Source organism: Fusarium poae, chromosome 4, assembly GCF_019609905.1.
Source record: "Fusarium poae strain DAOMC 252244 chromosome 4, whole genome shotgun sequence".
Classification (NCBI taxonomy): domain Eukaryota; kingdom Fungi; phylum Ascomycota; class Sordariomycetes; order Hypocreales; family Nectriaceae; genus Fusarium; species Fusarium poae.
In genome coordinates this window covers 1,840,364-1,857,010 of record NC_058402.1, presented here as the reverse complement: position 1 = coordinate 1,857,010, position 16,647 = coordinate 1,840,364, and the positions used below count along the sequence as shown (strand labels likewise).

General features: G+C 48.8%; 5 protein-coding genes across 5 annotated transcripts; 3 read left to right on the top strand and 2 right to left on the bottom strand.

Moving 5' to 3' along the window:
• Positions 1–1,233: 1,233 nt before the first annotated feature.
• On the top strand, positions 1,234–3,540 carry FPOAC1_010692 (uncharacterized protein; the record flags this gene model as incomplete). Its single annotated transcript, XM_044855081.1, has 1 exon — positions 1,234–3,540. One exon carries the CDS (start codon positions 1,234–1,236, stop codon positions 3,538–3,540), a length of 2,307 nt encoding a protein of 768 aa, XP_044702394.1.
• A 983-nt stretch (positions 3,541–4,523) lies between these two features.
• On the bottom strand, positions 4,524–5,315 carry FPOAC1_010691 (uncharacterized protein; the record flags this gene model as incomplete). The annotated part of the gene is made up of 3 exons (XM_044855080.1): positions 4,524–4,714; positions 4,769–5,062; positions 5,240–5,315. The coding sequence occupies 3 exons, from the start codon at positions 5,313–5,315 to the stop codon at positions 4,524–4,526; spliced, it is 561 nt and encodes a 186-aa protein (XP_044702393.1).
• A 595-nt stretch (positions 5,316–5,910) lies between these two features.
• FPOAC1_010690 (uncharacterized protein) lies at positions 5,911–7,586 on the top strand (the record flags this gene model as incomplete). Its single annotated transcript, XM_044855079.1, has 3 exons — positions 5,911–6,068; positions 6,128–6,492; positions 6,544–7,586. The coding sequence occupies 3 exons, from the start codon at positions 5,911–5,913 to the stop codon at positions 7,584–7,586; spliced, it is 1,566 nt and encodes a 521-aa protein (XP_044702392.1).
• Positions 7,587–8,133: 547 nt separating this feature from the next.
• On the bottom strand, positions 8,134–8,686 carry FPOAC1_010689 (uncharacterized protein; the record flags this gene model as incomplete). The annotated part of the gene is made up of 3 exons (XM_044855078.1): positions 8,134–8,237; positions 8,291–8,587; positions 8,650–8,686. 3 exons carry the CDS (start codon positions 8,684–8,686, stop codon positions 8,134–8,136), a joined length of 438 nt encoding a protein of 145 aa, XP_044702391.1.
• An 899-nt stretch (positions 8,687–9,585) lies between these two features.
• Positions 9,586–11,608, top strand: FPOAC1_010688 (uncharacterized protein; the record flags this gene model as incomplete). Its single annotated transcript, XM_044855077.1, has 5 exons — positions 9,586–9,699; positions 9,758–9,907; positions 9,964–10,342; positions 10,400–10,809; positions 10,865–11,608. The coding sequence occupies 5 exons, from the start codon at positions 9,586–9,588 to the stop codon at positions 11,606–11,608; spliced, it is 1,797 nt and encodes a 598-aa protein (XP_044702390.1).
• Between the last annotated feature and the right edge of the window lie 5,039 nt (positions 11,609–16,647).

Sequence of the window (16,647 nt, the reverse complement as noted above, 5' to 3'; positions counted from 1 at the left end):
CAACTCAATCTTATACTACCAAGGCAAAAGAGAGACAGTGCTCACGCAGCGTCCCCTCTTTGGCTGTTCCTCGGCGTGTCGTGTCAGCCTGGGCGCTCTCCATCCAATCCCTGGCGCTGAATCGTTCTGTTCTCATCATCCTCCCTGCGCCCAGTTCAAGAGTCTCCACTACTAGGCCACACACACTGCGGCCAGACGCTACGCTACGCTACAGTACAGTGCCGTGTTCTGCCTCCGCCCGCCAGCTGCTGCCAGCTGCCAGCTAAACCCCCCCAAACCAAAGGCCTTTTCTTTCCTGGCCTGCCCGCCCGGTGTGGTCTGGTTTGCGTCTAGGTACCAAACTCACCTCACACCTTGCTTGGCTGCATCATTCAATCATCTCTCTGCTCTCTTCTCCTCAACTTCCTCACACTCTCCCTCACCCTCAACTCTTGCACTTCTACATACTCTTCCGTTTTCTTACGAGCCTTTTTATTCTATTGCTTATTCCTTTCTCTCTTCACTTTCGATTAATCGACATCTATCATCGCCTAATCATTAGAGAGTAAAAGTAATAACCCACATTCTATCGCATTTCGACTCGGCCCTTGTTTGATTCACCATTTGCGCTTGCTACACCGGCTCTCAACTCTCACTCTCACCACTTCATCTTTATTGTACATCGTCTTGACCGGATTTGCAAGATTTCGCATATATTCTAACGCCGCTCTTGCTCTGTTCATAATCTCCTGTCGACGCGACTTGGACATATATTCCTCGACCGCCTAAACTCGCTTCTATATTCGGACCACTTCTCAGAGACCGTGAACCGTGAACCCCAGATAACTACACCAAAACCAATACCGGCTGCTCGTCCTATTGAGCGCCCAGACCAACTCACGACAGCCCTGTCCAGGCAGGCTCCACTTTCTACTCTCACTGCGACCTTGAACTTCACGGTCCGTCCATCGTATCCTTGTGAGTAACTAAAGTCCTTCCCTTCCCTTCCCTTGTCTTTTCTTCCCTTACCGTCTTGTCTCGTCATGCACTCTCGTCCTATTAGTCTCTGCCGGTGTCCACTCACTTATTCCCACCTTCGCCGTTATCTTACCGTCATCCCCTTCCACTTCCCGTCCCCGGTATCGACTTACCTTACTAACCTCCATTAAAAGTCCCACGTTTGGTTCAACCTTTTTTTTTTGCTCCGTCTCACCGCGCGACTGTACCCATATTGAGCTTTTTGCTCTTACCACCATGGGCAAACACACGCGTTTTCCCAGTTCATCTGGGCCGCTGCAAATATACCAGGACGAGAATGCCACGCCCATGACTAGTCACGCTCCTATGCCATCAGTCTCGAAGCAAGCCCGAAGGCCCCTGACTAGCTCAACCTCAAACCTCGTCTTCAACCCACCCACCGCCTCCCACAATGTGCACTCACCCTACAAGCAGAGACATGCTTCCGCATCGCAAATACCTTTGACGACCTCGCAAGGCAACAAATTAAACATGGTCCCCATGGCGCCTCCATCAAGACGAGGCCACTCCACGGATTCCCTGCAAAAGAAGCCTTACCTCTCGAATTTTAAGACGGGTCCTCAAAAGCACGTCCTCGACATGGGCTGGGACTTTGGCAAAGAGAATGTCCACCCCCAAATTTTCCCAACACCTCCTGCCATTGACATGTCAGTCGAGAGCTACTACCAAAAGCCGAACGGAAAGCGCGCCCTCATGGAGGCCGCTCCTATCAAAGATTCTAGATCTACCAAGAAGACAAAATCCGAGCCAATGACTGCTACAGTCGAAACCGCGGCAGACGCGACGGTCGTTCCTCCCCACGACTCCTTCCCTCCTATTGTCGATGACGGTAGCAAGCCTGCCCTTAGTTACGCCGACTTGATTGCCATGGCCATCTTCCGATCTCCCAATCGAAAGCTCACGCTCTCTCAGATTTACAATTGGATCAGCGACAACTACTCCTTCTACAGCCCTACCGATGCCGGTTGGCAAAACAGCATTCGACACAATCTAAGTCTACAAAAGGCCTTTATGAAAGTCGAGAGACCCAAGGACGACCCTGGTAAAGGCCATTACTGGGTCATCAAGCCCGGTTACGAAGCGCAATACCTGAACAAGAAGCCTACTCGCAAATCTGCCTCTGGCCCGGACAGTCTTCACGTTATATCTAGTCGCCTCGAGCCTTCTCGCCCGGCTTCTGCATCAACCCAGGAACCCACGCTGCCTCCCCCGGTTCCCGTCAGCCATTCCGTTTTACCACCCCTTCCCACGTCTCAGGCCACCATGTCGATGCCTGTAGATCTTTCGTCCGATGCCACCATTCCCGTCTCCGATAACATCGGTCCTGAGGATGTCGCGGACAAGGCTGACCTCGACGTTTCTCTCGAATCGTATCTCTACTCGCCACTTCCTGCCGCTATCCATTCGTCACCGCCTGTCTCCCGACATGTGGATCATCGTAGCAACACACCCCCTCCGGCTGCCCGAAACCCGGCCTCGTCTGTCTCACGATCACACAGGCGCAAATTTGCATCCATGGACGATAGTGGATACATCTCTTCTCTCGAATCATCAGCCATTAGGCCCAGTCAGAAGTTCATGCTGACGTCGGAGGCTGACCGCCCACGTAACAAGTCAAGGGGTCGCGCAGAGGAAGAGATTGCTCGTCTTCGAAACTCTTCGCCTTTCAGCCCAAGCAAGACACGCTATCACTCCGTCATGCCGCCCGTCTCTTCGTCTCCTCTACGACCAGCCTACGATAAGCAGATGCTACCACCGATTACGCCTATGGTCAAACTAAACCCACCGCCCCGGCCCCCTCCATCAGCATCTCCCAATACAAATCTTCGAATCCATCGTGACAGAATGCGAAACTTGCTCCAGTCGCCTGAGCGCAAGGTTGGGGGCAATTCTGAATACACACCCTATAGCCCTGCTTTCGATCTGGGCACAGATGTCTACCAATCAGTTTTCGGTGCCTCTATTCTGAGTGATGCGGACTTTACCATTAGTCAAGATCTCGCTGGCTTTGATGGCCTTGATGATGCCACTTTTGCGGCTATGAGTTCGGTTGATGCTGGATCTCCCATCAAGCGCACAACCAAGCGCGCTCGACTTGATCGCACCGTGTCTGCATCGGTCCTAGGCGACATCACCAACTCGGCGACCAAGAAGCCTATTGCTTCTGCACCTCTTCTGAGACCCCCGGAGCAGTCTCTTCAATTCGATACACCAAGCAAGGCGTTTGAAGGCCTGAGCTCTCCCAGCAAGATGTTTCAGGAATCTCCCATCCGTAACAATCAGTCTCCCTCCAAGTTCGCCAACTTTTTGAACGTCAACTTGGATAGCACCGATTGGGCATCATCAGCTCTTCTGGGTCAACTGGAATTTGTGCCTCCTAGCCCTGGTGTTTCAACGGATGTGTCTAGTTTCGACATATTTAAGGGTTTTGATAAGATCGGATCGACATCACAGGCAAACAAAAACAACACCTCAAGGAATAACAAGCCCGGGTTACCCCGAAGCTTCTCAACACAATTTTAAGACGAAGAGAACATTATAAAAACGAACGTGGCAAGACGACGAAATAAGCATAATTATGCATGACATTCACGATTTGACGAAAGAAGACAACACGAGCAATTTCTTGGAAGGTGGCCTGGTCTACGCCCAACCATAACTCGGGGATATTGGGTTGTGTCCGGTATGGACTAGAACAACGAGACTTGGCTTAAATCAAGTACTCGGATTGGCTTCACAGCTAGCAGTTGATGAAAGTAATGACTTAAGAGCGCGTTGTGTTTGCTCTGAAGGCTTGGGTTGCGGAACAGGCATTTTTTGGGATCTGTATTTGATTGCGTTGATGGTTTTATGCTCTGGTTTTGCTCTTTTACATTACATTATGTAGCCCTGCGCGGTGTTGGATGGTTCTCTGGGTGGAATGATGGTAGGGATCACCTTGCATGTTTGCGCGTTTTTGGTACATGTTTTTTTTGGGGGGGAAAGCTCAACTTGGGAAGGGATAGGCATGGTCAAGACATATGATTGACTGCGCACGATAGCTACTATCTATCATACATGGACACAATATTAGTATTTAACCTTGCCGCAAATCTTTTATCACTTCTATTGTGCGCATCCTGTATTTGGTCCACAAACCAAATGATTCGCCTTCGAGTCTGCTGGTGATTCTGCTTAGTCTAGCTATTGCGCAGCATGCGAGGCTGAAACCTTGGATGTAACTTTTGCAATCAACATAGCCAGTATGACGTTCCCAGCCAGAGAAACTTAAGGTGATTAGTTTTGATAAATGGGTATCAATTGTGATAAAAGTCTAAACGCTGATTTCAAACTCCACAAACGCCTCAGGTCTATATATCCGCTGGCCTATAACCCATGATCGAGTCGCTGTTTGCGTAATCGTGTCAATACGAACAAGATTCAGGCCACCTATCCCTTAATGAATTCGATATCAGAGAGCGCTCTAGTCCAATTCTCAGTATTACTTCTAGCATTCAACAAGTTCTTCAGTATATTCGCATTCGTGTTGCCCAGCCTGTTGCTTCCTTCTGGTCGAGATTAATCTTGTATGGGAACGGGTTCGTTCCTTGGGTAGTGATGGGTGGTATGTGGTCCTTATGGGTGTTTGCGAACGTAACAATCTTCATCGCCGTCGTTAGAAGAGTTTGTTCCATCGCGCGTCGAACTTTGGCCCGCTCTATCTGGTTATTAGTGATATCCCCATGGGTGAGCCAAGGAGCCTGAAGCGTACCGCTTTCTGTTCTGGGCTCGGCGACTGTTACTTTAATCGTCCAACATTCCCAGCAAACCTCTTCATCCCCACGAGATAACCAGGCCTTACGCCGGCGCTTCTCAAAGAACTGCACAACCAACTGTCCGCGCCCACCGGTCGCGCTTCCACCAGAGGCATTGTTTGTCCCGCCGGATGAGCGCTGTGTGTCTATCTGTCGCTCGAAAGCCGCGACGCGCTGCTCTATCATGGTCTCCAACTCATCGTCGTCCACATAGGGGAGGGTGAGGTCCAGAACTTCACGAGTTTGAGGAACTAGAGAAGGAAAGAATCTGTGAAAGAATATCGTATGAAGTATACCTATAGTATGAAAGTCAGACTGGGTTCATCATGATAAGTCCGTCTTGTTGCGCAGAGCGCTGCTGAAGCTGTCACGAGGATAGCGGGGTGGTTTGTCTAGGGTAGGATGACGATCAGGAGACAAGAGCTGACCTTTGACAACGTCGCGAACGGAGCGCGGATCAGTAAATACGTCGAGAATAAACTCTGGTGGTTCCTGTTGATCCATGTTGTTTAGGGTGTCGTGTGCTTTATTATGCGCTACAAGCATGATTGGTGTAGATGAAAGGAGTTGAAATGGGAGAAAGTAAGTTGGATATCGCAGCGCAGATATTGGACGAGTAATGTTAGATAATAGCCTCCTAAACAACGTCACTGAACCATGTGGGAGGGGCATGGGGTCGCATCCGTCTCCACTCTCCATTTACCCCGTGCTTTATCTTTTTTACACAGCCACAGACGCCACAGACCGTCCTCCACATCGGTCATGTCTGCCGAAGCCGACCACCGAACACGGGGCATGCCAATCCCATCTTACATTTGATCAAGCCTCCAGATTTGGGGCCGAGGCTCATGTTGTGATTGATTGATTGATAGACTGTGCATGGTATCATCCCGAATCTTTTTTCTCCCTCCTCCGTTATTTTACTAGTACTCGATCCAACAAACTCAACGACCTTGTTATCGTCCACATGTCCACGTAGCACCCCTTTCACTCGGCGAACCTCGATACACGTTATAGCAACAGCTATAACAGCAATTGATCCATCGAATCATCATCATCACTACGTCGTCGCGAATACTCCACCACCTCCGTCTATATCATGTTCACATCCGCTCGGCGCTGGTTGCGCAACAACCGGACACCCATCGCTGTTGGTGTGGGCGTCATCGGTGCTGGCTATGTCGCGACTCAATATGTTATCGGCAAGCTCAACGATGCTCGCGAGCGCATGAGCAGCGATCGTATCGCCAAGGAGAAGTAAGCTTTATCCTATCCGACAAGAGCTAGAGTCATTATTTACTGACAATTTCTCACAGCTTGCGACGTCGCTTCGAACAGAACCAAGAAGATTGCACATTCACCGTCCTGGCTCTCCTGCCTTCCGCAACAACTGCCATTATCGAGGCCATGAACACGGAACAGATCACATTAGAAATTCAGCAGATGAAGGCCACCAAGGCCATAAAGAATGGCGGTAATGAATCAGCCGCACCACCAAGCCTCGCCGACACAACATTGACAGAGGAGGACGGGAAGAGCATGGCAGGCCAGAGCGAGAGCGGTGTACACCCCAGTCAGATCCCCACGTCCTCACCATTCAACGCTGGTAGTGAGGCGAATAAGGAGGCTCCAAAACCACGCAAGACAAAACGACAACTATGGGATGACGTGACTATTAGTGGTGAGTAACACTTGCGTGCTCCAAATGACGGACAGCTAATATGTCAAACAGCCGTGACACGATCGTTCACTCTGATATATACCCTTGCATTGCTAACAATGCTGACTCGGGTGCAACTCAACCTATTGGGTCGACGAAGCTACTTATCGAGCGTGGTGGCCCTTGCAACAGGTGGCCAGCACGGCACCATCAGCCTTGAGAACAACGATGACGATAACACAGAGCAGGCATACGGAAGCGACTTTGATATAAACCGTAAATACCTGACTTTCAGCTGGTGGCTGCTTAACAAGGGCTGGAAGGATCTCATGCATCGAGTTGAGAGTGCCGTGCGCACCGTCTTTGGCAGCCTTAGCCCAAGAGACCTCCTGAGCTTCGAAAGATTCTCCGAGCTGACGATGGAGGTTAGAAAGCTCGTTGAGGGCTCCACAAACGAGGAGCGCCAAAAGTCTGACTGGCTCAACTTTTTGCTTCCACCCAGAGATATGGAGGATGAGGTGATCAAAGAATCGGGCATTCTCGATGAAGCAGTTAACCACGACCCTGAGCACTCACCAGCGGCGTCGCAGGCAATCCTGAGACGTCTTCTTGATGAGACTGCGGATCTCATTGAATCACCCAGTTTCACACACGTTCTCACTCTGCTCCTCGACGCTGGCTTCTCATATCTGACGGACAACAAGCTTGCTACTGCGGCATTCGAGCTCCCGGCCTCCGATGGCATGGTCACCCCTGAGCTCAAGGATCAGCAGCGCTCCAAGGTGATTTTGCTGCCCAAGATCATGTCGGTGTTGACGCGCCAAGCTCACGTCATTGGTGACGGAATGCCGAATGAGTATCTTCAGAAGATGGAAACTGTCCGTGACCTTGAGGCTTTTGCCGCTGTTGTGTATTCAAGCAACTGGGAACAAGAGATCCGCACCGACGATGATATTATGGCCAGTGCTATTGATCTCGGTGCTCCGCAGATCAGTGGGAAAACAACGCAACCACAGACTCAAAATCAGACACAGGGCGAAGCAAGCATGGTTGTGGTCGATTCGCAAGGGGGTTTCGAGAGCGCATGGGGACGAGCAATGGATACCAAATCGTAAGGCGTATTTTGGTTGTGCAGCTACATAACGCATATGGGAGTCATGGCAGGGTTATCATGGGAATTGTAAGGGTATGGATATCAATGAATAATATTGGGATGCATTTGAATCACCGACATAAAACACATATCGTATGCTATTTAGAGGCGGCGGGTGTTGGTTTAGTCTAGTCGAGTTCGAGGGATGTGGTTAACGCATCGGCTCGTGTATTATTTATGCCGGAATTGGCGTTGGGTATAGTCTCGTCTCTTTCTGCTTCTGTACGCCTCCTCTGCCGACACCCTGAGGTGTTTGCTCGTTGTGATGCGAGTTGGAAATACCAGGCAGGTTCAACCCTCTCCTTGACGCCAGGAAATATGGCCATGTCGTCCTTGGATTCGACTCTTCTCCCGTCCTGGGAGATGGCGTTGGATAACAGTGGCCTTGGGCACGTATATGTGTTCTTCAGACCATAGTATCCTCATGAGGCAGGTGGCTTCTCTCGAACTGCCTGATTGTTGGCGCTGTAAAAGCATTGCTTTAGCGATGATCTGAACATTTGTACTTTTCACATTAAGCCCCTGATAAACTGATCGAGGCCGAGTTCAAAGAGCTCGTTCTTGACACCTTCGCCGTTCTTGTGCTCTACTGGCGCCAAGGGGTTTTTGACCACTAAGTAAAGTGATTAGTTTCATTGTGGAAACATCGTTGACGGTTGGAAATACCATATTCGACCCAGAGGTTGATATATATTTGGTGTAGTACATTGCGCATGCTCAATGTTGCTGTGTCGGTCAAGATAACGAATCTCAGGTTTGCAGGTGTCTCGTAAAAGTGAAGCTTGTACTGGGCAGTTCGGTAGCTGATGAATGCGTCGTCATCACCACCGAGTTTTCGGACCATATTGCGCAGAGAGAAGACGGTTCCGAACAGGAGTTTTGCGTCGTCAGAGGATGTCGTGGGTGCGGCGGTTTCGGAACCTGCAGACGATGGTAGCCATGACTTGGAGTAGACGCACTCGGCTGTCAAGGGAGCAAGTTGTTAGCTGAGAAGCCTGCGAATATTGGAAAGGGGTATTGTTTACTGTGTCGGTCGAAGATGTGGAATGAGTAGACAACCATGATAGCGGTTCAAAGGGGTTCAAGGCCAACGTGGAAGGTTGCTGAACGGCAACGAGACTGATGCTTGGCTGACAAGAAACAGAGTGAAAAAGATGGAGTTTCTGTAGTTGATTGAGTTAAGATGCGCCGGATTGGGTTGTAAATAGGGTTCAGTCAAACAGCGTCGAGGTGGGTGGAATGCGATGCGATGGTAGGTTGCTTGGTAGAGAGTAGAACAAGCCCAGACAACCTATGGAGCTCATGATGGGCGGGCTGTCACCCACTGAGGCTCAATCCACTGTGGCTGCCCGGTCTAGGATGGATGGAAGTGAAAGCTTTGGCGGGGCAGCCACTGACATGGTCCTGGAAGCTCGGTACTTTCAGCTCTTTAGCGCATCATAGCCTCAGGGCTGACTGACTGACTGACTGAATGTAAGCGGGCAGCCAAGGCTCACAGCTGGAGACAGAGGCTTATTAGATTCCTTCTTTCCATCGTCGTGATCACATGTGCAGATGATTCAAGATTGCTGTGTCAGCCTCGTTATTTTTCTCTTAGACAACGGCGGGCATTCTTCCCCTTCAACAGCGATATTCCCAACGTAAAAGCTCAAAACCCAATTCGCAAAGAATTGAATGCGGGGCAGTTTCAATCTAACCTGTCAATCCAATCCAACCCAATCGCATCGCATCGCAACTACTAAACCAGGTAGTCTATCCAGTACCTAGGTAATCTTGCTTTCGTTGGGTGGTCCTGCAATATCGTTCAGCATGGACACACCTGAGCCAGCGGCTCATCCAGAGATGAGGCCTTCGTTCACTTTCCCTCAAGTTAGAGTTGACCAACATGACGACACCTCTGATAACAGGCCTCCGCCACCCCTCACTCATCATCTGCAAGTCAATCTAAAGGTGGACTTTGAATGCCCCCAGCTGACAATGTGACCGATAACAGAACAGAACCGACAGAGGTTCTCCATTTCTCAAGTCCTCTTAGACATCACAAGCGAACCCCAAGCGCTCATCGACAAGTCAAGGTATGAAACCAATGGCTATACCTCAAGTCGACCTCACGTAGTTGACAAGGATTCTAAGGAAACTCTTGATGCGCAAACTCAGTTTGGGGATGAAGATGCTGATGGTGTCTCTCACCACCGAGTAAACCAGTATACAATCCTGGAGGAAATTGGTAGGGGCTCATATGGCGCCGTTCATCTTGCCAAAGACCAGTTCGGTCAGGAATACGTGAGCGTCAAACCTTGTACACCTCAGACATTGTCTCCCAGCTCACACAACTTTAGGCCGTTAAAGAGTTCTCTAAAGCCCGCCTTCGAAAACGCCTTCAGTCAACTATCCTCAGACAAGGTCCTCGAGGTCCGAGGCGCATGGGTCCTGGTGCTGGAGGTCCCTTTAACGCTGCTCCCCGCCTCGTCAATGATACCAATGATGCGTTGCACCTCATACGAGAAGAGATTGCGATCATGAAGAAGCTCAACCACCCTAATCTTGTCCAGCTTTACGAGGTTCTGGACGATCCCGAGGAGGACTCCATCTACATGGTCCTCGAGATGTGCCGAAAGGGCGTCGTAATGAAAGTTGGCTTGGATGAGCAGGCTAAACCTTATTCAGAAGAGAACTGTCGCTACTGGTTCCGAGATCTGATATTAGCCATTGAATACTGTGAGTATCATCAGACCAAACCCACTCCTTCAGGAGGCTAACATAATGCCTCTTAAGTGCATGCGCAGGGTGTTATCCATAGGGACATTAAACCAGACAATCTGCTGCTATCCAATGACGATGTGCTTAAGGTTGTTGACTTTGGGGTTTCTGAGATGTTTGAGAAACCAGACAACATGAGAACAGCAAAATCTGCAGGCTCTCCAGCATTCCTGCCCCCCGAACTCTGCGGCAAGCATGGGGATGTGTCTGGCACTGCTGCTGATATCTGGTCAATGGGGGTTTCGCTCTACTGTCTAAAGTATGGGCGTATCCCTTTCAACCGCGATGGTGTTTTAGACATGTATGATGCCATTCGGTCTGACGAACCCTCTCTCCCTGAAGACGAGAACCCAGACTTTGTCAATCTCATACACGCAATTCTTAACAAAGATCCAGAACAGCGCATAACCATGGACAAGCTCCGAGTAAGCTGCACAACTCGTTCAAGCACTGAGATGATGACAATTGACGTTGAAATAGGAGCACCCATGGGTCACCAAGAAAGGCACAGACTGCTTGCTTTCTGCCGAGGACAACTGCGCCAACATGGTGGAACCACCTAATGAGCTTGAAGTTAACCGTGCTTTCACTCGTAAGATGAACCACCTCCTCTGTGTTATGAAAGTCATCCACCGCTTCAAGTCAATTTTGGCCAAGCATCGCGCCAGATCCAACACTAGCACTCCGAGGCAAAACCATGGCTCGTTTGACGCGTCGGAGGAGAAGGCCAAGGCTGAGGTGATTGAGGCATTGCTTTCTCGGAGACGAACTTTCCAGGCGCAGGAGCAAAAGCCGAAGCCGGGTGCCGGTAATGGGACGCACCCAGCACAGGAACCTGATACACAGAATACTACGCCGTTCCTTGGTATCGGCACCGGAACGATGGATGAGTTTGCCTCCAACGAGGCTACTCCGGATATGGTATCCGACTCGCCAACAGCAGTTGACTTTAACGTTTATGACCGAGCATATGAAACCGCGATCGAGCGCATCACCTCCAACCCTAATGTCTCTACGCGCAGGCCAACTGTTTACTTGACCAAATTCGTTCAGGATACAGAGAATTTGAAAGGGTTTTCTGAGCTAGTCAAAGACGAGGATACTACCAAACACTCACATGATACACAGGCGTCGAACTCAACAGGCTCGGCTCCTAATCTGATCACCAACCTAACTTCAAAGCTGGGCCTCTCGGATAATCAATTGGATAAGAGTGAAACCTAATTCTGGATATTTCATTGTACCTGGCAACAGATGCGGAAGTTGGGAAGTAAATGCGGGACAATGGCGTTGAGACGGGGTTTGGAAAGAGTATTGGTGGGTATTCTTGGAAGAAACAAGCAAGTATAACACAAAAATAAAACTCGTGCAGAGCATTGAATCTGTTGCGCGCACCGTCGATAGGATAATTGTTATGCATACAGTGTATTATGGACAAGCCCGTATGCGTGTCAAGTCTATTACAAGTGACTCTAGGTAATAGAGAATTTGATCTTCAAGATTCAGTGTATAGAAATGAACAACCTAAAAGTCTAGTATAAATAGCATAAACAGACTTGCTAATGTCGTATCGTATCTTCTAGTGATCAATTTTTCTGATACCTGGAGAACCAAGCATGATACGTTGTCAGGATGGTTGTTGGGGAGAGAATTGCCCAAACTCGGGACATCCTCCTCTAAAGACTTACCGCTCAGAATCGATACACGGTCCAGTCAGAAAGAGCCAAAAGCATTTGCGACAACGGGAAGCTGTTCCGCAGACGGGATATAAGATTCGGGTCGTCTCCCTTTCCATGCATATGTGGGTCGGACTGTATATAAAGGCACCAGGAACACCCGACGCCACGTGGGAACCGTTGCTCAAGGTGTCACTATACATGAATAGTACCTACTATCAAAGCTCAGCCGCCTGCAAAGGTCACGATCAGCGGCCACCAACGAGCTGTGGTGAGACACAATTGGGCGCGCAGCATGGGTCTGGTAGGGTCAAGATGAAAACTTCGATAAGCTTGTATATAGCTTGTCTAGCTTGTGTGGGCCACAAGGATAGCTTTCGGGAACAGGGCCGGGGGTTGATATGATGGGTGTCAAGTGTAAGCCAGTAGACTCTTAGCGATAGACCACGAGCAGACAAGGTGTATACGTTTTCATGTCGGTGTGTAAGTAAACGGCTTGTTGATCGAGACAAGACGGTGTGATGCCTGGTACGTCCGAGTAACCAACCGTAATGTTACGAGGCGATATGATATCTCACAAGCATTGTCATGCTACAATCTCTACTTTGCACAAACTTCGAGATATGGTGGGTGAGGGTCAAGCGGTGAAGGGTTTGCCTGCCACAAGCCATCTTTCTTTAGCGATACGTCCTTAGAAATGAGAGACATATGCATTGCCTTTTCTGACTTGAACCGCATAACGCGACATCCTGTCTCGAACCGTGCTTAAGCGATCATCTTTGTGCTGCGTCGAAATAGAGTATATGTGATAAGGTACACCAATAGTCAGCAAGGATGAAGACGAAACCGAGATATCAGCGTGTCGATCACGTCGTTAATTCGATCATAGAGTTCAAATTGTCAGTGCTCAGCACAAGCGAACTAATATCAAAGAGCTGACTATGTAGTACCATCGACATTGCACGGCGACGAAAGATTTAAAAGTCATATTTATATATTTCTATCTGGATAAATAAATAATCAATATATGAAGCGGATCGTGTATCAACCCTTTCGCCATTCGGAACTTATTGCTGCATGCAATAAAGCAATAGGTTATTTTTTAAGATATTGCGACCGAACGATAATTGGCTAATACTATGGGGCTGCTGCAACGGCACGAACAGCGCTAACGCGGTAAATCACGTGCTGACACTCGCATCTCGCAAAAATTGATATCAAGGCATTAACATCATAACAAAACCAAAAATCAATTACCCGATCAAAGGAATAGCTAAATACACTATTTAAACTTTTGCTTGCGTCAGTCCGGCCTGTTCTCCTTTGTTGGAGAAATTACTGAGCTGGTGGCTTCGAGACTACCTAGGTATACCTCATCGATGAAGTAAGAGTGGTGAAGCTAACTGGGTTCCACCACGAGCTACAAGCTTCGAGGTGCAACTACAGGGTTAGTAATCCTTGCTTCAGTCCTAAGTTGGCCGGGGACACAGTTTCTAAGCAGGAGGCCTCTTAAACTCGATTAACAGATCTTGTAAAAGAGGTTGGTTGTTGTCAGAGCTAACTCATTAAAGTATTGGTGAGCTCCGCAAGCTTTAGGACCGCACGGGAGTGAGGTTCCTTGTAGTCTCGGGGGTTGGAGGAGCGGGGGCTGTGCCGCTGAGCATATACGTAAACAGTACATATACACAAATGCAAGTCGAAAGAGATGTTCACGCAAAAAGAGCAAAGGCATCAGGAGATCGTGCCACTTCATCGCGCTTTGTGCGGATGCATGGAAATACCTCACAGTGTACCATATCATGGTACGTCTTGTGTACTGTAACCAGCATGCGGAATCGAATTGGTAAAAGGATGAGCAACGACTATTATGTCGGAATCCCCAATTCTATCGAGCTCTGTTTGCTATAGGTGGTCTCTCGGATTCGACAGCCTTGGCGCCGGTGTGCACAGTTCTGTTGTGCATTGGTGGTTGTAATGCTGGCGTTACATGACTACGGTAAAAGGCACGAATTTTGAGGACACGAACTTGTTTGTCGAGTGGCTGCATCGCAGGATCTTGGACCGGGCCGTATTCTAGACTCTTGTCCATTGTTCAATAATCAATGCAGCTACAGCTATGCATTAGCCTGCGAATCTCACTGACCCATAGTAGTGAAGAGCTAACTAACTAATCTAGTCTAGGTAGTTGGATGTAAAAAGCCAAAGGCTTAACGGATAAGCTGCTGTAACCGTTGCTTAGGTAGAGAAAGGGATAAAACCAAAGTGAGGATCTGCCTACCCCGGAGGTGACACCTGCCTCCTACCTAGGTACCTACCTACCTAGGAAGGTATCCGATCTTGAACCCATCTTCCTTTCTCGTTGGATACATCCAACAAATCATCAGAAGCTGTTGCCTCGTTATTGACACGCAAACGGAGCTCTCGACTCATCTCCTGCTACTTCATGTTGCGTTTATTCAGGTAAAGAGTCACTGATGCCTGTTTCTCAGCATTGAATACTTCGGTCAAAGCCAAGACAGTCTGGGCCCAATCTTCAAAAAGACAATCGATTTCATGATCATCATGATAAATCCCGGGCTTATTCTTCCACAGGAGGGAGGGTAAGTGTGTTCTACAGGGGTATCGACAAAGTCCAATGCCAATGCTGTAGGGCCAGCCAATGATCTTCCAACCATTACTTGGCGAAGTAAACTTTGAACACCAGGCGTTCAAAGCGCAAACCCTTTTCTGTTGATGAAGGGACAAGACGAGGCCGGTGGCTTTACGGTTTGAGTACTTACAAAGACAAAAAGGTGAGACCTTGACCTTTTCTGTTTCTACTTGCCGTTGAGCCCTGCAATACATATGAATTGTGAATGCTAATGTATCAGTTGACGCAGGTATTGAGTACCGTACCCACAGTACGCTGGACTTTATGAACTTGCGTCTTGGCGCTCGAGAAAGTCGAGTAGCAAATTCAGCTCTGATATACGGGCAAGTGTTAGTGTCGGTGAGTTTTCTCAACAATTAGTTGTGAAATGAAGCAATGGGCTATGCTATGCAGACCTTACAGCAAGCTTGTCCTCATTGAAGAGGAACTTGAAAAATACATCCGTTACTTACACCTCCACAATTCCGGTATCCTTGTCTAGCCGGATCTCTTCCTAGCCATGCGCCATTTCTTGGCACTTCTGTCAGTGGAGTAACTACCTAGTCTAGGTAGGCTGGGGTCGGCACGAGGTTCAAGGATACTATCATATTCAAACCATCAAACGCACAAACCAGAACCGTTCGGTAATTATCCTTCTCACGTTACGAGAAAGCCTATCGTGACACCACCTACCGTAAAAAGTCCCCATGTAACAGCATGATATTTGCTGGTTGATGTTCCGTTCGCTTCAGCTTGTGTACGAGTACGGCAGTCTATTGTAAGACACCTGCAGCTTTTTGGTCAGGCATAGATGCCAATGGCACATGCCAATGCTAGAAGGAAACAGCGGTTTCCCGAAGAAAACAGGCTGAGGCTGTGGTCCAAACAGCCACTGCATTCACGCCCAATGTGATAATCCAGCTTGGTAATCGATGCGCCGAGTAGGAGCATGACCAGCGGCTCTTCCTCTTGCATGTGAGACAACTTCTGAGTTGTGCATATTAACGGCATATGGCCCATGCCGTTGGGGATTTGTTTGCAGGCAGTCTTGTTATTCACCGTACAAAAAAAACCAAACAAGCCAATCCTCAGTGAGATGTCACCTCCGATGCATCTCAGGGAATTGACGAGACGGAGCAGTCAGTCCAACATTGGAGGGGTATCCACAGAGATGGACCACACCGCATCGACAGCCAGGGTGGCATGGTATGGTTGCTCTGCTTCAACTCTACTTTGAGCTGGAGCATGACAACTAGAGGCCGAAGCACAAGAGAAAGAGAGAGAGAGAGTGTGTGTGTGTGTCATCATGGCTGATTATGTGGGTTGTCCAGCTACCGTCAAGTGTACTGAGCTACTATTGATTCTATCGTAACTTTGCTGGGGTCCGGGTCGCTGTTTTACCGGTTCTGTGTTCCTAGATCTGCCGTCATACATTTAGGTACTCTCCTCGGTATTCCGGATTGGCTCGTTGCTCTACGTCACCGCCTTGTGTTTTACAAGATGCAGTTCTCATGCAGATACATATGATACTGAGCATGAGTGTAGGATCCTGCATGAAAGTATCAGAAGTGCATGACCAAATTCCAAAGATGTCTTCGGGGGTTGGAAGAAGTTCTGTGGTTTTATCTATCTATCTATTTATTTTTATTCTCTTCCAATTATTGGTATACATAGAAGTCTGGCCCATGTACTAGAGGGTACTCCATACTTGGACATACCTCATTAACATCCCTGCTAGATGACAGGCGGGTCCTTTTCATCTTCAATCAGCTCTAAAGAGACCTTGTGGACCCAGTCTGAGCTTCGTTGGGAGTAGCATTTATTAGCTTGAGGGAAAGTTCCCTCTCTGGTACCTGGACCTCATGACACTATCATGACTACTCCCTCCTCGGAGTAGCGCTGCTGGCCCCTCCTTTCGTAAAAAGGGCATTTGACGAGGGCCAGGCCAGGGCTCGTTC